Here is a 23,767-nt window from a genome sequence, read left to right on the forward strand (position 1 = left end):
ACAGGTGACCCTTAGGCCTCCAGCAGCAGCACCCTCTGATGTACAGGTAAGGTGAATACAGGTCTAATGTTGCAGTACATCATTGCATCATTGGCATGCATACATAACACACGCCACCACCGAATGTCTTCAAGCAGGGCTGGAGGTGGGTGGGGGCATAGCATCAGCAGTCAAAATCGGCACCGCGCCCGGACACAGGGGCTTGGAGCTCGGCTGGAAAACAAGGCCGGGGGGGGAGGTGGCGATCAGAAGGCTTCTATACTGAGCTCGGGGTGGGAGGTGGTGATCGGAAGGCTGCTGCACTAGACACAAGACTGCAATGAGTTTGGCGGCGGAGGGGGGCGGGGGGGGAGAGAAGGGGAGAAGTCACAAGACTGCAATTAGTTGGGGGTGGGGGAGGGAGGGAGGAGAATTCGCAAGACCTGGGTGTGGTCCATCCATACAGACCTTGGGGAAATAGAACAAAGAACCTGCCCTGCCTGCCTTCCTGCCGTTTTGAGCTTCTTGCAAAGGTAAAATTTAACTATGGGGGCAATACTGATAATGCCTCATGGAGTCATTACTAGAGTGCTTACAGCTTTCTGCATCATGGTGCTACATAGGAGACAATTGGTTCGACATCATCGCATGAGGAACATCAGAGCCCGTGGGGTACTGAGCAGGAGACCTTATCCACTCGGGTATATCGAGACAGGCGTTCGTACCTGCACCTGAGTGATGCGGACTGTGTCAGAAGGCTGCGTTTCTGCAAAGAAGTAACTGAGATCTGTGGGTTCGTGAAAGCAGACCTGCAACCTAGAAGCGTCAGGAGGACTGCTTTGTAAATTGAAGTGAAGATTACAGCTGCATTTTCTATTGTGTCTGTAAGCACTCTAGTAATGACTCCTCGAGGCACGATATTGTGCTTGAACTGCGGTGACCTTAGTCCATTTATTGCAGCTTCTGAGTAAGGGTACAGCATGGTGAGCTCCCTTTTATACCTGGTTATCTGTCGTGTACAGGTGACCCCTAGGTCTCCACCAGTTGCACCCTCTGGTGTACAGCATAGTGTATACAGTGTGCAGGTACATTCAGTGGTCTTATGTAACTGTACATTGAGTGTACAGGGAGTATACTTAAATTATATATACACAACATTTTCATTCTATGACTCCAGATAGTTTCAAGCTACAACTGGGGATGTGTGCACCATCTCTCAACATGCAACACATGTCTGCATTCGGCAGATGACAGCTGCAAAGATGAAAATGCAACTTTATAGAGCGGGTGTCTTTCTGCTGGGTGGGACATATACAGCTGGTCACATTTACAATTGCAATTCCATTGAATAAATGAAAATATTACTTACACTAATTACTTGACGAAGGTCCTGCCACTTCTTTTTACACAGGCCTCCAGATCTTGCAGTAATCTTCTGCAACTTTGGCAAAATATTTCTGGTGCATTTCTGGCCTAGAAAAATGGGCGTAACTCTGGCAATACACCAGAAAACGGGCTTGAGCAAAATTGAGCCCGAAGTGTTGTTGCGTAGAAAAACTTGGCAGCCATTTACATACAGCATTATCCCATAAACAGCAAGATAGATGTTTCACTTGCTAATTAGTTTATGGGTGATGTTGATTGAGAGAAGAATGTTGGCCCGGAAACTAGGTGAATGGCATTCTCTTTTTTGAATTGTGCCATGGAATCTTTTGCATCCACTTGAACAATAAATGAGGTCTCGATTTAACGTCACATCTGGATGACAGCACCTCTAACCAACGTTCCCTTTAAGCTGCATGGCTGCACAGCGCTCCAGGGATCCTGCACAGACGGCTTTTCAATGTATAAACCATTTGAATGGCCCATGCGGCACCCGAAAAAATTAAAGGGAACATTGCCTCTAACAATTAACTGATATTGAATTTCCACTTTCGAGCAAGACCTATAGAGTTCACAGGCATCTGATTTATTTTTGGTCAGTCAGGTGTCTGGCATGTGCAGAAACCTATTACTATGTTAAACATTTCCAAGTCAAACTATGAAGAAATATGCACCCACCATCCAAAATGTAAAATATGCACTCTGTCTTCATAGGAACACATTCCACTTACTCAGGTCCAAATGGCTTAGGCGTAGATTGGCAGAACTAAGGCATAAGGACCCCAAAATGTGTGCTGGAGTGCTGCTGGAGTTTAACTAGCTAAAACTACACAACTAACTGGAGCATTGGTAGACTTCCCACTGTTTGACCAGCTAGAATTACCTCATCAGTTGGGACACTGGCTTGCAGGATAATCTGAATCCCATCCTCCAAATGCAGAGGTAGAGCTTTGACCTAATCCCAAATTCCCATCGCCAGCTGTATCAACTTACAGCCACTGTTATCATGAAGAAGCTGCTTCTCCAACTCCCAAGGAGACTAGTTAATTGGTCATCACAAAATGGATAGGCAAAAGTCTGAGCTCTTTCTAGTTGGACACAGGTACCAGGTTCTCCTCACAAGTTGCATAGTAAACAGGACAACTCGCCATAAGCTGTAGGCACTATTGTTCCAACTGCAAAAGGAATACACACTATACCCCTTTAAATGGTGGTTCCACCAGTTGGAGGTACAGAGTTTCAGCAGTAGCTGCTTACCTTTCTGCTGGGGCTCAGGTGTAGCCCTGCAACTTTTTTTCTTTCAGGTACTTATCCAACTCCTTTTTGGGGGCAGTGGTTAAGTCTGCCTCCACCACTCTTTTGGGCCGTGCATTCCAGGTCCGACCACTAGCTGTGTGAAGGTTTTTCTCTTATGTCGCCTTTGGTTCTTTTGCTAATCACCTTAAATTTGTGTCCTCTGGTTCTCGACCCTTCTGCCATTGGGAACAGTTTCTATCGATCTACTCTGTCCAGACCCCTCATGACTTTGAATGCCTCTGTCAAGTCTGCTCTCGATCTTCTCCACTCTAAGGAAAACAACCCCAGCTTCTCCAGTCTATCCACGTAACTGAAGTCCCTCATCCCTAGAATCATTTTCATAAATCTTTTCTGCACCTGTAAGAATTCGACGAAAACATCGACAGAAAAAACTTAAACTTTTAAACATTGCTTGGACACATTTTCTGTTACTGCAGAGCGCAGACAGCACTGACCTGGGGCAGGTCCAAGCATGTTTAACTTGAATACACATCGGCTGGTCGGGAATGAGAATGGCTGAAAGCAGGAATATCATGGTTGATAGGCACTTTTTGTCATGGAATGGCAACCCATCAGTGAAACATTGTAAAGTGGTTGGGGTTTCAGACCATTGAAAGACAAAGGAAAGCTATTTGACCACAGACTTGTCAGAGCCACACATTGACAAAGGAACAGGCACAGACTTGAGTTTGCTTTTCTGTTGGACAACCTCAGGGGAAGGACAGTTGGATTTTTGGTGCAAAAAGGAGCATTTTTGCAAGTATAAGAGAAGCAGTTTTGGCTGCCATCTCTCTCTCTCTCTCTCCCCTCTTCTACGCCTGCTTGCAACGCACAAGGACTGAGCACTCCATCTGGGATGGGGAGAAGAAACACCAGAGAGCCTTGCTACTTCGACTGGGACGCTGATCTTGAGACTGGACTTGAATACCACAGTTTGGTATGGACACAGATGATACCCTCATCGGGAGAAGCAGTGAGTAAGCCAGAGGGGTAATTGGTGAGCATTTATCCCAGCCCACGCATTTTTAAGACCACCGCATAGCGTGAAAGGGTGTCATGTGTCCCAACCAAGCCTTAGAGGTTTTAGTAGGGAGGTTTTAACAAGGATCTTAAGCGTATGCACAATTCTGTTGGACAGATTTCAGTGGTGCAATTTTGAATCCGAGCAGGAGTGTTTTAGATGTGGGTACTTCGCGTTAGAGGCCTGTTTAGACAGGCCAGACAGTGTGTTGCACTGTGTTTGTTTGTATTACACTACCAGGGTGTGTTTTTACTGGGTGTAGGTATGTTTTAACTTGAATAAAAGCATTGTGACGGTGGAGACGAAAAGATCTATGACTGTATATTACTGTTCACGACTATAATCCGGTGTCTAGAACTATTGTAAGAGGGGTGATTCGAAACCACCAGGTGCAAAACCACTTATAGAATCTGGTGACCACAGACAGTTATGGAAGATCTCAAGGTCAAGAGATCGACAATGGGGATAGGATTTCCTTGTATGTATTTGGAAAAATTAATGTAACACAGCAGTGGGTGTTAGACCTGTTGCTGGCTGAGAGTCCTGAGGACAAAGCTGCTGAGTGGACGGGGGGTAAGGAGCACAAAAAGGCAAAAGAAAAGGCCATTTGGCTCCTGTGTCTGCAGAAGCGAGTCCAGCTGCTCAGGGAGCAGGTTGGTAATCTTAAGGCAGAGCTCCAAGAGTCAGAGGAGCAGTCAGTCGCAAGGGCCACAGTGGGGAACAGGTTAGTGGATGAGTTACGCGAGGAGAGGGAGGAAAGGCATACTCAGGAGGAAACCTTCCGTAACACCGGAGAGTACCTGCAATGCCAGGTCACTGAGGCCAAGCTCAATGAGCAGGTTGTATGGGAGGAGAACGCCCGCTTAATGGGTAAAGTTGACGGGCTGGAGGGGCAACTGAGAGATATTAAGACAGCTTACAGGGTAGCTAGCAGTAGGCGGTTTGAGAGTGGGAATCACAGGTCCTGCCAAGAAAAAATCCAAAGGTTGACAAGCTCTTGCCAAAGCCAAAGGCATGGTTTGCCTGATGGCCTCGGGGGAAGCGTGGGTGGACTGGGAAGAGGGAGGAGAAGATAGCGAGGATTGGGGGCAGGACAGGGACGTCCGACCATCGCTTGAAGCACCAAAGGGACCGATGTGGCCCATCCGGCAGCAGAAGTCTGGCCCGCCCATAGATGGCGCAGGTCAGGGTGCGCTGCAAAGCGATTTTGTGGTTCCGTTCACCACCCTGCAGCTGCAGAATATGATCTCGGGGGTGCCCAAGTTAAAGAAAAAAGAGATCCCCTCAGTTCACTTCACTGAGGTGGACCAGATTGGGGGGATTAACGGGTGTAGTGAGGCCGAGGCTCACAAGCTGTTACTGTTTTCCCTGGAGGGGAAACTGTGTCAGGCCCTGTCCGCTGAGACCAAAATGGGACAGGAAATCACAGCCGGCTTAAAGGAGGAAATCCTGAGAGCCATGGGTCACGCCCAGGGTAGTCTGTTCTCTAGGGTATAGAGGACACTGCAACTGGCAGGGGAAGCACCTCAGGCCTTCGCAGACAGGCTCTGACCTGTCTACGAAATGGCCACCAGTGGGGTGCTCGACAGAGCACAGTTGCAGGGGGACCGAGAAACCATTGGCTCAGTACCCTCGTGGCAAACAGTTTGACTCCGAGGACCTCGCAAATACGGAGGCCAGAGTGCTCCGTCACACGAGCCTGGCCTTTAAAACCGGCTCAGAGGAGGAGGTCAAACCAAGTAAGGGCAAGGTATATGAATGAAGGCCAGTAAGGTTAGTAAAAAGGAATGGCGTCAGGAAGGGGTTAGCGCAGGGAAGGCTAGGACATGTTTCGGTTGTGGGAAGACAGGACACTGGAGGAGAGACTGCCCGGCCATGAGGAGGAGGCAAGGCAAAGGGGATCCTCCAGTGCCTTAGACAAAAGCTGTCGAGGCGAAGCGACCGACCGCGGAACAATTTGATGTTCTGGTGGCCGCCCTTCGGACAGTTTTTGTGCCAGAGCAGGGAAGGGTAGACACTGCCGTGAGCAGGGAAATCCCGACCGGTAATCCCACCACCCTGACTAGCACGCACCCAGCCTGAGTACCTGTGTTCGCTCACGTACAATGAGTGGAGTAGACCAAGCGTGAGGATGGGGGTGGAGAAGGTAGAGGGGAAGTACTTGGTGGACACCGGAGCTTCGAGCACGGTGATCCAGCGAGTAACCCGACTGATTCACCCTGGTCCAGCAAGTTCCATTCAGTCTCAGGGGGTTCGAGCAGGCGGGGGCAATGTCCAGGCTGTTAGCCATAGATTTAGGATCCCTCCACACCAGTGGGAATGCATCCTAATGAAGTGGGAACAGCCAGGGTCAGGAGTCCTAGGGCCTGACTTTATGTAAGCCCACAGGATTATAGTGGATTTGAGGAATCATTGACTTTGGGGAGCAATGGGTTCTGATAACGAGAAAGAAGTTGTAGTGATTCCAAGGAAAGGGGAAGGAAAAGGCAACATGTGTACCACGAAGCCGAAGGGGAGTTACGACCTAGAGCAATTGGTCAATACTACCCAGGCCAAGTACCAGGTGTACGTGCGGGACAACCTCGCATCGTTCGCCACACACAAGCATAACTGTGGTAAGGTGATGGGGGTGGAAGTCCGAGTACAGGGGGACCCCATGTCACGGCCACAGAAGCAGGACAGTTCCCCCAGAGAGGCAGAGGCTGACTTGGAGACAGCACTGGGATCCCTCGTAGCACAGGAAGTGTTGAGGTCCATAGCCACACACATGAACTCGCCACTTTGGCTGGTTAGGAAACCAGACTAGTCGCGGAGAGCCACCGTGGACTATTGGGTGTTCAACAAAAACATCCCAGCCTGCACGCCCACAGTCGCGGCCGTATCTGATCTGATAGGGAGTATCCCAGTAACCGCAACCACATTTACAGTGCTGGACATTTCAAACAGGTTTTGGTCAATTCCCCTAAAACGGGAAGACCAGTACAAGTTTGCTTTCACTTTTAAAGGACAGCAGTACACATGGACATTCCTTCCCCAGGGATTTCATAACAGCCCCTCCATATTCCACCAGTGTTTGGCAGACACCTTAAAAGGTTTCAGCAGACCCCAGCAGTTGGTGCAGCATGTGGACAATTTGCTTTTGTTCTGCGATGAGGGGAGGGGGAGGAGCATGGTCCACTGCTGGCTGAGCTGCTGGAGCTATTGAGGGAGACAGGGTTCAAGGTCAATCCTAAGAAATCTCAGATCGGTCAGAGGCAAGTAAAATTCCTCGGGTTGACTGTGAGGGCTGGGGAAAGGGCTATAGACGAGACCAAACAGAAGGCGGTACAGGAGTTACCAGCCCCCACGACCGAGACAGGTGTGAGATCATTCCTGGGGCTCACGGGTTACTGCAGGGATTTTATTGAGGATTATGCCACCACGGCAGCCCCTCTGCTTCGGCTCCTCTGCAAGGGAGTGGGATGGGTGTGGGATGAGGACTGCACGGCAGCGTTTAATCGCCTCAAGGGATACCTGCAGACGGCACCCGCATTACGGGCGATTAATGGTGGGGAGGACTTCTTTTTGGAAGTAGCAGCCAGCGGGGACAGTTTGAGCGCGGTGCTGCTCCAGGAACAGCACAGCAAACTGAGACCCGTGGCGTACTCATCAAGAGTCCTCATGGATGTAGAACAAGGATATTCCAATTGCGAGAGGCATCTCCTAGCCACGCATTGGGCAGTAAAGCACTCACAACTCTTTACTGGATCATCCCTGATCATTCTACTAACCCACCATACCCCCACTCAGGTGTTATTAGATGGGAGGATAAAGGACGGCATGGTGAGCAGTGCTCGCATTGGCCGCTAGGCTTTATTGCCCTCACAAATGCTTCTGAGAGTGCAAGGCCTGAGTGAGCCCAAGTTGGCCGCCAACATGATCTACCCAGGGATGGCCCACAAGTGTACGGTGGAATGGGTATGGGATGTGGACGTAGGATTTCAGGCCGGGTTACACCCAAGAGATCTATGTCGACGGGTCTAGTTCGGTAGTGAACGGGGAGCGTTTCACCGGGTGTGGGATTTATGACTCTACGGCTGGAATAGCAGGGGCCATTAAACTCCCGAGCACCCTGAACGCCCAGCACACCGAACTGTCGTCAGTGGTGTACGTTGTTACCCACGCTGAAGAGTTCCCAGCCCCATACACCATCTGCTCGGTTTCCATGTTTATGTGCAATTCGTGTACCGAATACTCGGCCATCTGGGCTCGTCGCAGTTTCACATCCGCAGACAGGAAGCCCTTAGCAACAGCATCGTTGCTGAGAAAGTTCTCACGGAGCTTGTCGCACACGAGAGGAAGCCCCTGCCCACAGCCCTACTGGTACAGGTGACAGAAGTTAGGTGTCCCACCACCACACAAGGCCCAGGGAAGGTTTTATTCCAGGGAGTGCATTATGCGGTCGAGTCCGTTATTTTAAACTTAACCGGGGTACATCTGCCGAGTGGTGTCCAAATGAAACTGAGCAGCTGTATGAGGCGCACATTAAAGCTTTGAATTCAGTTACGGGGATGTGAGTCGGGAAAAGTTATACAATACAGGAGTGTATGATAACATTGGTCCGGGGAGGCAGAGGCGAAGGGTGCTCAATGATGTCGCTCCGGTGTTTAACACGGATACATCTCTCGTCAGTTGGAACAGACGCCTCACAACATTAATAAAAGCCGTTTAGCTCTCACAGCAACATTATTTTACATTGGAACAGACAAACCGAAACACAGGGGAGGAAATTACAGGGATAAATTCCCTGCCCTGGTGGGACATTGGACGTAGAAGTTCCTCTGTGGGTCCAGATTTGCTCGCATACTCTTGTAATTTTACAGTTTCTCATTGTAATTTGTTGCGGCTGTCTTGCAAAAGGTGAAGCAAGGCGCTCTGAAATCGGTGGGAGACCTTGGTTAAAGGTTGAACCTGAATGTTTCTCTGTAAATATGTTGTACGAATGTGTTTCGTGTTGTATTTTAAGGGATGTATTCAGGGTGTTTAAAAGTAAAGTATATAGGGTTGATTGGAGACCACAACGTGTTTTCAGCAGCAGACGTTTGATATTCCAGAAGGATTCTTGAAATATCATAGGGGCGACTGTAAGATTCAGCGAAAACATCGACAGCAAAAACAACATTGCTTGGACACATTTTCTGTTACTGCAGAGAGCAGACAGCACTGACCTGGGCAGATCCAAATATGTTTAACTTGAATGCACATCGGCTGGGTGGGAATGAGAATGGCTGAAAGCAGGAACATCATGGTTGATGGGCGCCTTTTGTCATGGAATGGCAACCCAAGTAAAGTAGCTGGAGTTTCAGGCCATCGAAAGACAAAGGAAAGCTATTTGACCACAGACTCGTCAGAGCCACACATTGAGGTACAGCCCAGTTGACAGAGGAACGGGCACAGACTTAAGTTTGCTTTTCTGTTGGATAGCCTCAGGGGAAGGACAGTTGGATTTTTGGTGCAAAAAGGAGCAATTTTGCAAGTATATGAGAGGCAGTTTTAGCTGCCATCTCTCTCTCTCTCTCCCCTCTTTTACGCCTGCTTGCAACACACAAGGACTAAGCACTCTGTCTGGGACAGAGAGAAGAAACACCAGAGAGCCTTGCTACTTCGACTGGGAAGCTGACCTTGAGACTGGACTTGAATACAACAGTTTGGTATGGACCCAGAAGATACACCTCATCGGAAAAGGCAACGAGGGAAGCCAGAGGGGTAATTGGTGAGCATTTATCCCAGCCCATGCATCTTTAAGGGTGTTGTGTGTCCCAACCAAGCCTTAGGGGTTTTAGTGGGGAGGTTTTTGCAAGGATCATATGCGTACGCACATTCTGTTGGACAGATTTCAGTGGTGCAATTTTGAATCCAAGCAGGGGTGTTTTAGATGTGGGTACGTCGCATTAGGGGCCTGTTTAGACAGGCCAGTCTGTGTGTTATACTGTGTTTGTTTGCATTACACTACCAGGGTGTGTTTTTACTTGGTGCAGGTATGTTTTAACTTGAATAAAAGCATTGTGATGGTGGGGACTGAAAAGATCTGTCTATGATTGTATATTACTGTTCACAACTATAATTCCGGTATCTAGAACTGTTGTAAGAGGGGTGATTCAAAACCACCAAGGGCAAAACCACTTACACACCCTCTCTAAGGCCTTCACATACATCCTAAAGTGTGGTGCCCAGAATTTTACACAATAATCCAGTTGAGACAGAACTAGTGTTTTATACAGGTTCATCATGATTTCCTTACTTTTGTACTCTATACCTCTATTTATGAAGCCCAGGATCCCGTAAGCTTTTTTAAACTGCTTTCTCAACCTGCCCTACCACCTTCAACGATTTGTGCACATATACCCCTCGGTCTCTCTGTTCATGCCCCCCCATTGGGATTGTACCCTTTAATTTATATTGCCTCTCCTCGTTCTTTCTACCTAAATATATCACTTCACACTTTACTGCATGAAATTTCATCTGCCACGTGCCCACCTATTCCACCAGCCTGTCTATGTCTTTTTGAAGTAAATCACCATCCTTCTCACTGTTCATTATACTTCCAAGTTTGTGTCACCTGCAAATTTTGAAATTGTGTCCTGTACACCCACATCCAAGTCATCAGTATATATCAAGAAAAGCAGTGGTCCTAGTACTGACCCCTGGGGAATACCACTGTATACCTTCCTCCTATCCGAAAAACAGCTGTTCACCACTACCCTCTGTTTCCTGTCACCTAGCCAATTTCGTATCCATGCTGCACTATTCCTTTTATTCCATGGGCTTCAACTTTGCTATTATGTGGCACTTTGTTAAATGTCTTTTGGAAATCCATGTCTACCACGTCAACCGCATTGCCCTCATTAAACCTCTCTGTTACCTCATCAAAAAACTCGATCAAGTTGGTTAAACACAATTTGCCTTTAACAAATCTGTGCTGCCTTTCCTTAATAAATCCACACTTGTCCAAGTGATTGTTAACTTTGTCCCTGAATATTGTTTCTAAAAGCTGCCCCACTACCGAGGTTAAACTGATCAGTCTATAGTTGCTGCGTTTATCTTTACACCCTTTTTTGAACAAGGGTGTAACATTTGCAACTCTCCAGTCCTCTGACCCCTGTTTCTAAGGAGGATTGGAAGATTATGGACAGTAACTCCATGATTTTGTTCCTTCACTTCCCTCAGCGTTCTAGGATGCATCCCATCCAGTCCTGGTGACTTATCTACTTTAAGTATAGCCAGCCTTTCTAGTACCTCATCTTTATCTTCACTCTGATCGGAGAGGCCTACAAAATGCCAGTGAGACCAGGAGCAGCGTGAGTTCGGCGAGAGGCGGGAGTTCCGGGGATCGGAGAGGCCTACAAAATGCCAGTGAGACCAGGAGCAGTGCGAGTTCGGCGAGAGGTCAGCCGGTGCAGCTACAGGGGGAAGGCAAAAAAGAAGTAGAAAGAAACAGAAAGGTGATGTCACAGCCAAGGGGGTAAGTGATTGGCTGGTGATTGGTGAGTAGTTTTTCTTTTTTCTCTTCGATAACAGCGAGTAAACGTTAACATTGTTGTTGCCAATTTAAGTGTATCTAAGGGTTAAGTCATGGCAGGAGAGCTCGGTCACGTGATATGCTCCTCCTGTACCATGTGGGAACGCAGGGACATTTCCGGTGTCCCCGACGACTACGTGTGCGGGAAGTGTATCCGCCTCCAGCTCCTGACGGTCTGCGTTGCGGAATTGGAGCTGAGGGTGGATTTACTCTGGATTATCCACGATGCTGAGAATGACGTGAGTAGCACGTGTAGCGAGTTGGTCTTACCACAGGTGAAGGATCCACAGCCAGTTAGGGAATGGAAGACCAGCAGGAAGAGCAGTGCAAGGAAGGTAGTGCAGGGGTCCCCTGTGGTCATCCCCATGCAAAACAGATACACCGCTTTGAGTACTGTTGAGGGGGATGACTCATCAGGAGAGGGCAGCAGCAGCCAAGTTCATGGCATCGTGGCTGGCTCTGCTGCACAGGAGGGCAGGAAAAAGAGTGGGAGAGCGATAGTGATAAGGGATTCGATTTTAAGGGGAATAGATAGGCGTTTCTGCAGCCGCAACCGAGACTCCAGGATGATATGTTGCCTCCCTGGTGCAAGGGTCAAGGATGTCTCAGAGCAGGTGCAGGACATTCTGAAAAGGGAGGGTGAACAGCCAGTTGTCGTGGTGCACATTGGTACCAACGATACAGGTAAAAAAAAGGGATGAGGTCCTACGAGACGAATTTAAGGAGCTCGGAGCTAAATTAAAACATAGGACCTCAAAAGTAGTAATCTCGGGATTGCTACCAGTGCCACATGCTAGTCAGAGTAGGAATCGCAGGATAGCTCAGATGAATACATGGCTTGAGCAGTGGTGCTGCAGGGAGGGATTCAAATTCCTGGGGCATTGGAACCAGTTCTGGGGGAGGTGGGATCAGTACAAACCGGACCGTCTGCACCTGGGCAGGACCGGAACCAATGTCCTAGGGGGAGTGTTTGCCAGTGTTGTTAGGGAGGAGTTAAACTAATATGGCAGGGGGATGAGAACCAATGCAGGGAGACAGAGGGAAACAAAAAGGAGACAAAAGCAAAAGACAGAAAGGAGATGAGTAAAAGTGGAGGGCAGGCAAAAAACAAAAAGGGCCACTGTACAGCAAAATTCTAAAGGGTCAAAGTGTAATAAAAAGGCAAGCATGAAAGCTCGGTGCCTCAATGCAAGGAGTATTTGGAACACAGGAGAGGGCTCTGAGCTAGTTAGATTGGGTGAGAGCTCAGATGAACAGGATCCCAAGAAAGAATGCAAAAGGCAGGAGGCAACAGAGCAGAGTAGCACAGTAGTGGGGTAAGTGTAAACCACAAGGTGATAGGAAGGGACAATATGTATGAATATAAAGGGGCTGCAGGAGGGGTCAAAACTAAAAATCATGGTTTAAAAACTAGTATTAAAACACCCTACCTAAACGCATGCAGCATTCGAAATAAAGTAAATGAGTTGACGGCACAAATCATTACAAATGGGTATGATTTGGTGGCCATTACAGAAATGTGGTTGCAGGGTGGCCAAGACTGGGAATTAAACATACAGGGGTATCTGACAATTCGGAAAGATAGACAAGAAGGGAAAGGAGGTGGGGTAGCTCTGTTAATAAAGGAAGATATCAGGGCAGTTGTGAGAGATGATATTGGCTCTAATGAACAAAATGTTGAATCATTGTGGGTGGAGATTAGAGATCGTAAGGGGAAAAAGTCACTGGTGGGTGTAGTTTATAGGCCCCCAAATAATAACTTCACGGTGGGGCGGGCAATAATCAAGGGAACAATGGAGGCATGTGAAAAAGGAACGGCAGTAATCATGGGGGATTTTAACCTACATATCGATTGGTCAAATCAAATCGCACGGGGTAACCTTGAGGAGGAATTCATAGAATGCATACGGGATTGTTTCTTAGAACAGTATGTTACAGAACCTACAAGGGAGCAAGCGATCTGAGATCTGGTCCTGTGTAATGAGACAGGAATAATAAACAATCTCCTCGTAAAAGATCCTCTCGGAATGAGTGATCACAGTATGGTTGAATTTGTAATACAGATTGAGGGTGAGGAAGTAGTGTCTCAAACAAGCGTACTATGCTTAAACAAAGGGGACTACAGTGGGATGAGGGCAGAGTTGGCTAAAGTAGACTGGAAACACAGACTAAACGGTGGCACAATTGAGGAACAGTGGAGGACTTTTAAGGAGCTCTTTCATAGTGCTCAACAAAAATATATTCCAGTGAAAAAGAAGGGCGGTAAGAGAAGGGATAACCAGCAGTGGATAACCAAGGAAATAAAGGAGAGTATCAAATTAAAAACCAATGCGTATAAGGTGGCCAAGGTTACTGGGAAACTAGAAGATTGGGAAAATTTTAAAAGACAGCAAAGAATGACTAAGAAAGCAATAAAGAAAGGAACGAGAGATTACGAAAGTAAACTTGCGCAAAACATAAAAACAGTTAGCAAAAGCTTTTACAGATATATAAAACGGAAAAGAGTAACTAAAGTAAATGTTGGTCCCTTAGAAGATGAGAAGGGGGATTTAATAATGAGAAATGTGGAAATGGCTGAGACCTTAAACAATTATTTTGCTTCGGTCTTCACAGTGGAAGACACAAAAACCATGCCAAAAATTGCTGGTCACAGGAATGTGGGAAGGGAAGACCTTGAGACAATCACTATCACTAGGGAGGTAGTGCTGGACAGGCTAATGGGACTCAAGGTAGACAAGTCCCCTGGTCCTGATGAAATGCATCCCAGGGTATTAAAAGAGATGGCAGAAGTTATAGCAGATACATTCGTTATAATCTACCAAAATTCTCTGGACTCTGGGGAGGTACCAGCGGATTGGAAAGCAGCTAATGTAACGCCTCTGTTTAAAAAAGGAGGCCGACAAAAGGCAAGTAACTATAGGCCAGTTAGTTTAACATCTGTAGTAGGGAAAATGCTTGAAGCTCTCATTAAGGAAGAAATAGCGGGACATCTAGATAGGATTAGTGCAATCAAGCAGACGCAACATGGATTCATGAAGGGGAAATCATGTTTAACTAATTTACTGGAATTCTCTGAGGATATAACGAGCATGGTGGATAGAGGTGTACCGATGGATGTGGTGTATTTAGTTTTCCAAAAGGTATTCGATAAGGTGCCACACAAAAGGTTACTGCAGAAGATAAAGGTACGCGGAGTCAGAGGAAATGTATTAGCATGGATAGAGAATTGGCTGGCGAACAGAAAGCAGAGAGTCGGGATAAATGGGTCCTTTTCGGGTTGGAAATCGGTGGTTAGTGGTGTGCCACAGGGATCGGTGCTGGGACCACAACTGTTTACAATATACATAGGTGACCTGGAAGAGGGGACTTAATGTAGTGTAACAAAATTTGCACAAAAATGAGTGAGAAAGCAGGTTGTGTAGAGGACACAGAGAGGCTGCAAAGAGATTTAGATAGGTTAAGCGAATGGGCTAAGGTTTGGCAGACGGAATACAATGTCGGAAAATGTGAGGTCATCCACTTTGGAAAAAAAAACAGTAAAAGGGAATATTATTTGAATGGGGAGAAATTACAACATGCTGTGGTGCAGAGGGACCTGGGGGTGCATGAATCCCAAAAAATTAGTTTGCAGGTGCAGCAGGTAATCAGGAAGGCGAATGGAATGTTGGCCTTCATTGCGAGAGGGATGGAGTACAAAAGCAGGGAGGTCCTGCTGCAACTGTGCAGGGTATTGGTGAGGCTGCACCTGGAATACTGCGTGCAGTTTTGGTCACCTTACTTAAGGAAGGATATACTAGCTTTGGAGGGGATACAGAGACGATTCACTAGGCTGATTCCGGAGATGAGGGGGTTACCTTATGATGATAGATTGAGTAGGCTGGGTCTTTACTTGTTGGAGTTCAGAAGGATGAGGGGTGATCTTATAGAAACATTTAAAATAATGAAGGGGATAGACAAGATAGAGGCAGAGAGGTTGTTTCCACTGGTCGGGGAGATTAGAATTAGGGGGCACAGCCTCAAAATACGGGGGAGCCAATTTAAAACCAAGTTGAGAAGGAATTTCTTCTCCCAGAGGGTTGTGAATCTGTGGAATTCTCTGCCCAAGGAAGCAGTTGAGGCTAGCTCATTGAATGTATTCAAATCACAGATAAATAGATTTTTAACCAATTTGGGAATTAAGGGTTACGGGGAGCGGGCGGGTAAGTGGAGCTGAGTCCACGGCCAGATCAGCCATGATCTTGTTGAATGGCGGAGCAGGCTCGAGAGGCTAGATAGCCTACTCCTGTTCCTAATTCTTATGTTCTTATGTTCTTATGATCTTTAGTCCTGATCTTCGCTCCCTTAAGTCCAAGGGGCGCAGACTTGAACGGATATGGCAGACAACAGATTCAGCCATTCACCACCAGCTCTGGCTGGACGGGAGGAGGCTCGAGTGGAGCATAAATGCCGGCATGGACTGGTTGGGCCGAATGGCCTGTGTCTGTACCGTATAACCTATGTAATCCCATGTATATCATACCCAGCCTCTCGGTGATGTTTTCCAGCTTTTTTGTTGTCCCAAATCTCAGTGTTTCCTTCACAAATATAGGAGGTGTATCTGCTCTCAGCCACCTTGATGTTCTAGACATCCAAGTGCAATGCTGTGTGTGAGCCTTAATCACCACCCAGCGACTGCTTAATCTAGGTCAGGGTTTTTGCAAAGAGGTGTCTCTGCTGTGAGGCTGGCTCTCTCTGTGACCCGCCTGTATAGCCCAAACTCCCACCCTGAGGCCATTTTCCTTTTCTGCCACAAATCTACCTCATAACACAGCCCTGGATGCCTTATATGGGCTGAAGAAATCCTTTTGGTGAATGCTGAGTCATTGGGGAGAAGGCTCCAGGTGATGAGAGGCTCCAGGCTCCTTGGGTATTCTCAAGTATCTTCTCTTAGACAGTCCCTCAGAGTCGAGGATGACTTGCTTCCACACTAATATGAGGTCTAAGATGGCTGATGAGTCCAATGTGGGATCTGCAGTCTCTGTCACAGGTGGGGTAGGTGGTGGTTGAAGGGATGGGTGGGTGGAGTGCTTGGTTTGTCGTATGCTCCTTCCGCTGTTTATACTTGACTACCGCGTGCTCCTGACGAAGCGACTCAAAGTGTTCAGCGCCTTCCCGAAAGCTTCTTCTCCACTTTGAGTGGTCTTGGGCCAGGGATTCCCAAGAATCGGTGGAGATGTCACATTTTTTCAGGGAGCCTTTGACGATGTCCTTGAAGCGTTCACTTGCCGTGGGGTTCACTTGCCACGACAGAGCTCGGAGTAGAGTGCCGATATGAGGCATGCGGACTACATGACCCGCCTATCGGAGCTGATTGAGCGTGATCAATGCTTCGATGTTGGCGATGTTGGCCTGAGAGAAAATACTTACGTTGGTACGCCTATCCTGCCAATGGATTTGAAGAATTTTGCAGAGGCAACATTGGTGGTACTTCTCCAGTGCTTTGAGATGCCTACTGTACTTCTCCAGTGCTTTGAGATGCCTACTGTACATTGCCCATGTCTCTGAAGCATAAAGGAGGGTGGGAATCACTTTAATATTTCTCAGTTATGGGTGAATTAAGAAATGCAACAGTTGAGCATCATGTGTTGCCCCTTTCTCCCCAACCTACCCACTGCACCAGAGCTGAAATACATCGCCACAGTTTGAACCTTTGCTCCCAGCAGATGGCAGCGTCAGTTGCAAACTCCTGTTGGTCTTCGCGTGATTTAATAAAAGAACATTTTCGCATTCCGTCCTGTACCTCTTGTTTATGCAAGATGTGGAGGATCTTGGAGACCCCGGAGCAAGCATGCGTCCGGACCCAAGAATGTTTTAAATACTGCACCGATGTAGAAATCCCGAAGGGGATGATATATATATAAAAAAACAAATTATTATATTATATTGCAGGGTGATGCTTTGGGAGGCTTGTCCACACGTCATGGAGATGTAGTCACTTGATTGGATGCTGCTATATAAAGCAGTTTGGCTCCGCTTTTCCGTTTAGTTCATCATTCCGAAGTGAATTTTTAATCTTGGAAAGCGAGAGAGAGAGAGCGGGGGGGGGACGGAAACATGCAGAGCTGTGTGAAATCCTGGGGTCTGCTGGCCAGCTCTCGTGGCTTGCAGTCCAGCTGCCGGCAAGTTGCGGGAAGCCGGGCTCGGGGAGGCAGGCTGGCGGCTTGGGGCAGAGAGTGGCCGGGAGAGGCAGGCGGCAGCGTGCGAGCCCTGGGCACCGCCGCCGCCCACCGCGCCAGGGTCATCGACAGGACCCTGCCCCGGCACGACGACTTCTCCGAGAGGCACATCGGACCCGGGGACAAAGAGAAACGGGAGATGCTGGACACGCTGGGACTGGCGGTAACCGCAGCTGCTGCTTTTTAAAATCATTATATTAAAAACAGAATGTTGCAAATCTCAGCGGGTCAGGCAGCATCTGTGGAGTAGTTTGCTTTTTTATTATTTCTCTGTTGTTTTTTTTGTTGTTTCACTCGGATTATTCACCACCGTGTCCAGTATTTCAGACACAGTGCCGTCAAAAACTTTGAAGTGCTCCGAAGGGTAGCCAATCGAATATATTTGCGCAACTTTCATTTGGTTGACGAAACCATTCTTTTGGGGGAATTATATGTTTACATACTTCCATCAATCACGCTTGATTTGTGCCCCCCGTTATAGGAAGCACATGTGCGCTGCAAAGTGCGAATTATAGTTTTAAAACAACACTAAAAAAATTGTACGCAAATTGGCAAACTTTAAATTAAAGCGCTATTTTTCTATCGATCTGGATTGGATGGGTGGGAGGGGAAAGATTTTTAAAATTGTTAGTTAAATTGTTTCTGGAATGACTTTTTCTGTTTGTTTACCATTATTATTATTGTTCCTCCCCCCTTTGCCTCTGTAGTGTATTGACCAGCTCATTGACAACACCGTCCCCGCCAGCATTCGCCTGAGCAGACCCCTGAAAATGGACGACCCCGTGTGTGAGTAAAAGATGTAGTTTTTCCCGGACCCGCTCTTTGGTATGTCGTGTATCCGCCGATCGTTGCTTTTTGGCTGGATTGCAACATCTCGGCTTCAGGCGCGATCCCAATCCCCGGTGCCGCAGCCTTATTAGGTATAGGTGAAGTCTGGTGTTTTTCTCTACAAATCACATTGAGGGGGGCGGGGATGGCAGACGATAAGCCGCTTTCATTGCTGTGTAAAGTTAAGTTCCTCCAAGCTCCAGTTCAGGCTGGGGATTGCATCGACCTAGGGCTGGGCATGCAGCCCAGGACATGATGTAGAAAAGACTCCCCTCCTGCGCTCTGCTGCACCCTTGCCAACTTTGGGAAGAACTTTATTTTCCTCTTCCCGTTCTTCTCCCTTCCCTCCAACTCTCCTCTTTGTCTCTCCTCCCCCATCCCTCTCCTTCCAGATTGTACCTCCACCTTACGTTTAACCCAACTGCCTGCCTCTCTTCCGCGGCTACGTTCGCGCCAGGGTGTCCCTGGAGATGGAGCACGTGGTGTCTACCGGTACGCTCGTGGCCTTCCGCGAAAGGTGGACCGGTACCGGAGGGACTGGAATGCATCATCACCCTGGCAACCAAATTTTAATTTGATTGGTTTAAGTTCACTGTAAAGTTTTATTTGTTAATTTGGCTGTTCTAGTGTCCCTTTAATAAGGGGCACTTGGCTTTAAATTCTATTTAAAATAGTTGTACTTCCACTTACTCCATCACACAAGCACCACAGCCAGGACTTGGTCGCTTTTTGTTGCTCTTGAAGCTCAGCTCCTGCAATGTCTGATCATTCAACGAGCATTACAGACTGTGGCTCCAGCCTTGTCATGCGTGATCGCTTATTGAAGGGGAAACAAATCTGCTTTAGAAAGTTGTGAAGCCTTAATAATCTAATACGAGAAAAGAAGCAGCTGATCCTAGTCGGGCCAGACTACAATATCCCCCTTATCTGCAGGAACTTTGAGTATTGTTAGCTGCCTAAATGTATGTGATGTACTGAATTAAATGCCTTTGATGTATGCGTTTACTACAATTCTTAACCAAGTAGGAATGTATCAAGGAGTAATGTAGAAATATCATCCACTCCCCTTGTGTCCTCACACCCCCGACCCCCGCTACGCCACCCGGTACGTTTTGGAGGAAAAGGAACTTTTTTTTTCCAATCTGGGAGAATTTTTTTCAGGATTGGCCCCATACCCCATAGTGATAGAACAGACCCATTTTCTTCAGATACTTGTAAAATAATAGAATTGATCCTCTGGAGTGAACTTGAGGGTTATCTGTAGAAAAACGACTGAGTACACAGCAGCTAAGACTGCTTTAGATAGGAAGATCCTGTCTGACCAACCTCCTTGATTTCTTTTAGGAAGTGACAACCCAAGTTGACTGTAATAATGCTTACAACATTATAAACTTAGGGGCCGCAGTTCAGTTGCTTAGTGCCACCCATGAGGGAAGCTAACGGGCCGCTAAGCTCCTACCGACCGAGCGCTGCACTGTCAGTGTCTCCCAGGAACTTCAGTAGAGATTCACTGATGCCACTAACAGTTACTGCTGCGCACTGTAGCACCACCCACTTGGTGACGTAGATGCACCTGCAAAGCCCCGTTAGCGTCCTGATCGCAAACTTCATTGGGTTGGCCTGCCTTAGCGCCTGCTGCTAATCGCGATAGGGAAAGCAGGCGTTCCACAACCTCTCGGGGCGATAAGGAGACGGCTGAGCAGGTGGGTGTCCATAAGTTGCGATTTTTGAATTTCCAATTAGTTAATGTGCACTTATTTCACCTTGATTGGTGTGCAAGAGTCCTCAAAGGAGCTCCGGTCCATTTTATTCCAGTCTTCAGGTAGTCCATCGGACCTCCCCTTCAGGCACTAGGATGCTGGTTTCCTAGCTCCAAAACCTCAGTTTCGATGCTTCGTTACCGCCCCAGGCATCGGGGTTAGCACCCTAAGAGGAGTGTGGAGCGCTTCCCTTAGTGCTCCACTTCCCTCTTGGGGCACTAAAACTGAACGTCCCGGTTGGAGGTGGTAAACATCGCCCGGCACTAAAGTTAGCGACCAGGCGGTGTCACCGCCTCAAACTGGGCTATACTGAATTTCCACCCCTTAGACTTTCAAAAGGCATTTGTTGAAGTTCCACATGAAAGGTTACTAATCAAGCTCAAAGATGTGGGGATTCAATACAAAATTTGGATAGGTACACAAAATTGGCTGACGGGTAGAAAACAGTGAGTACTGGTTAGAGAGGTAATATTGAGGTGTGAGCAGGGGGAACTAGTGAGTGGTATGCCCCAGGCTTTAGCATTGGGACTGCTACTGTATCTAATTTGCCTCAATGATATGTTGAAACTGCCAGATTTTGCAATCAAAATAATGGTTAGGTGCCCGCTATTATTTATGCTCAAATGGTTACACCAACTTCAGGCAATGGGCAGATGCGCGTTTAAAAGCAATGTCGAAAAGTTGCTATATGAGTTGGGCCAATCCGCCATTTAGCTTCGTGAAAAGGACACCTTTCTCACCATTGAAATGCATTATTGAATGGCATGAAGTTGCTGTATTTGTGCAATAGTACAAGATAAACTTGCTACAGGAAGTTAAGGCTTGTCATGACACGCGCATGTACCCTTTTAATCATGTGCTAAGTGTTAATTACTGCCACTCTGGCACTGAAAATTAACTCTTACAAGTATAGAGTCTCATTCCTTCAGACATTCGTTGAACATTTAACAAAATGTAAAATTTTAAATTAAAACATTTTTTACTTTTTCATTTCCATTCTCTCTCTCTCCCTCTCTCTCACTCTCTTAATCCGATCTTTCTTTCCCTCTCTATTTCTCTTTCTGTACCTGATTTTAAAAAACCTAAATGTGCATGGGCAATTCTAAGTAATGCCAGATGCCATTAAATTCCCTACTACATCAAAATCTGAGCCAGTACAAATTGGTCAAAATGGTAGATATCAACCTAGGAGGGAGGGGCAGTGGAATCCTCCAACCGGCAGCAAAGAAACTACAAAATGAGATGAACAAAATTTGAGTGGGCTGAACAATGGCAAATGAAAAATAGTGCAGACAATTGTAAAGTTTTGCACAGATGAATGAAAAATGGGCAACTTACATACTCCCATGAGGAAAGATAGGAGAAACTCTGTTTTTTCACCCTGGACTGGAAGAGGTGATCTTGTAGTGGTATACAAGATAGTACGTGCTTTGAAGAAAGTCAATCCAGAATATTACTTTTCATTAAATAGTGGGGTGGGATAAGGGTACATTAGAACATAAGAAATAGGAATAGGCCATACAGCCCCTCGAGCCTGCTCCGCCATTCAATAAGATCATGGCTGATCTGACCATGGACTCAGCTCCACTTCCCTGCCCGCTCCCCATAACTCCTTACCCCCTTATCGTTTAAGAAACTGTCTATTTCTGTCTTAAATTTATTCAATATCCCAGCTTCCACAGCTCTCTGAGACAGCGAATTCCAAAGATTTACAACCCTCTGAGAAAATAAATTTCTCCTCTTCTCTGTTTTAAATGGGCAGCTCCTTATTCTAAGATCATGCCCTCGAGTTCTAGTCTCCCCCATCAGTGGAAACATCCTCTCTGCATCCACCTTGTCAAGCCCCTTCACAATCTTATACATTTCGATAAGATCACCTCTCATTCTTCTGAATTCCAATGAGTCGAGGCCCAACCTACTCAACCTTTCCTCATAAGTCATCTCCGGAATCAGTGTACCTTCTCTGAACTGCTTCCAAAGCAAGTATATCCTTTCGTAAATATGGAAACCAAAACTGCATGCAGTATTCCAGATGTGGCCTCACCAATACCCTGTATAGCTGTAGCAAGACTTCCCTGCTTTTATACTCCATCCGCTTTGCAATAAAGGCCAAGATTCCATTGGCCTTCCTGATCACTTGCTGTACTGCATACTATCCTTTTGTGTTTCTTGCACAAGTATCCCCAGGTCCCGTTGTAATGTAGCACTTTGCAATTTTTCTCCATTTAAATAATAACTTGCTCTTTTATTTTTTTCTGCGAAAGTGCATGACCTCACACTTTCCAACATTATATTCCATCTGACAAATTTTTGCCCACTTGCTTAGCCTGTCTATGTCCTTTTGCAGATTTTTTGTGTCCTTTTCCTCCCATCTTTGTATCATCAGCAAACTTGGCTACGTTACACTCAGTCCCTTCTTCCAAGTCGTTAATATAGATTGTAAATTGTTGGGGTTCCAGCACTGATCCCTGCGGCACCCCACTGTTTACTGATTGCCAACTCGAGAATGAACCATTTATCCGACTCGACTCTCTGTTTTCTGTTAGTTAGCCAATCCTCTATCCATGCTAATATATTACCCCCAACCCCGTGAATTTTTATCTTGTGCAATAACCTTTTATGTGGCACTTTGTCAAATGCCTTCTGGAAGTCCAAATACACCACATCCACTGGTTCCACATTCACCCTGGTCATTACATCCTCAAAGAATTCCAGCAAATTTGTCAAACATGACTTCCTCTTCATAAATCCATGCTGACTCTGCACGGGTACATGGGTTCAAGCTAGGACTGTTATCTGAGGGTTCTTTTTGCAGAGAGTGATCAATACTTGGAATAGATGCGGAGGCTAAATCCTTGGCATCGTTTAAAGACACAATTAGAAGTGGCAATGGGTCATTATAGACTAGATGGATGAATTGAGATAGACCAAATGGGCTTCCTCATCTAAGTATATTGTGATCTTGGTTACTAATCTGGGATTCTTGATGCTGATCTTCCTATTCATTACAATATTACAACATAATTCTAAAAGGACAAAGAGTATCAAAAAAACAAGCCTGAAGGCTCTGTGTCTCAATGCGAGGAGCATTCGTAATAAGGTGGATGAATTAACTGTGCAGATAGCTGTTAACGGATGTGATGTAATTGGGATTACGGAGACATGGCTCCAGGGTGACCAATGCTGGGAACTCAACATCCAATATTCAGGAAGGATAGACAAAAAGGAAAAGGAGGTCGGATAGCGCTGCTGGTTAAAGAGGAGATTAACGCAATAGTGAGGAAGGACATTAGCTTGTTTGATGTGGAATCTGTATGGGTAGAGCTGCGGAACACCAAAGGGCAGAAAACACTAGTGGGCGTTGTGGACAGACCACCAAACAATAGTAGTGAGGTTGGGGATGGCATCAAACAGGAAATTAGGGATGCGTGCAATAAGGATACAGCAGTTTTCATGGGTGACTTTAATCTACATATAGATTGGGCTAACCAAACGGGTAGCAATACGGTGGAGGAGGATTTCCTGGAGTGTATAAGGGATGGTTTTCTAGACCAATAAGTCGAGGAACCAACTAGAGAGCTGGCCATCCTAGACTGGGTGTTGTGTAATGAGAGAGGATTAATTAGCAATATTGTGCGAGACCCCATGGGGAAGAGTGACCATAATATGGTGGAATTCTTTATTAAGATGGAGAGTGACACAGTTAGTTCAGAGACTAGGGTCCTGA

At 46.7% G+C, this 23,767-nt stretch overlaps 1 protein-coding gene across 3 annotated transcripts in view; it reads left to right on the forward strand.

The window, feature by feature from the left end:
* The first annotated feature begins 17,048 nt into the window (after positions 1–17,048).
* gldc (glycine dehydrogenase (decarboxylating)) overlaps positions 17,049–23,767 on the forward strand; it is a 210,993-nt gene continuing 204,274 nt past the window's right edge. The window contains exons 1-2 of one of the 3 annotated variants that reach the window (XM_070888438.1): positions 17,049–17,615; positions 18,160–18,238. In XM_070888438.1, the coding sequence (XP_070744539.1) occupies positions 17,331–17,615; positions 18,160–18,238 (364 nt within the window). In that variant the 5' untranslated portion in view covers positions 17,049–17,330. Of the gene's footprint in view, positions 17,616–18,158; positions 18,239–23,767 lie in introns of those variants that run through there. The other 2 variants (XM_070888437.1, XM_070888439.1) reach the window with 2 other exon arrangements.

This window comes from Pristiophorus japonicus, chromosome 1 (assembly GCF_044704955.1).
Source record: "Pristiophorus japonicus isolate sPriJap1 chromosome 1, sPriJap1.hap1, whole genome shotgun sequence".
Classification (NCBI taxonomy): domain Eukaryota; kingdom Metazoa; phylum Chordata; class Chondrichthyes; family Pristiophoridae; genus Pristiophorus; species Pristiophorus japonicus.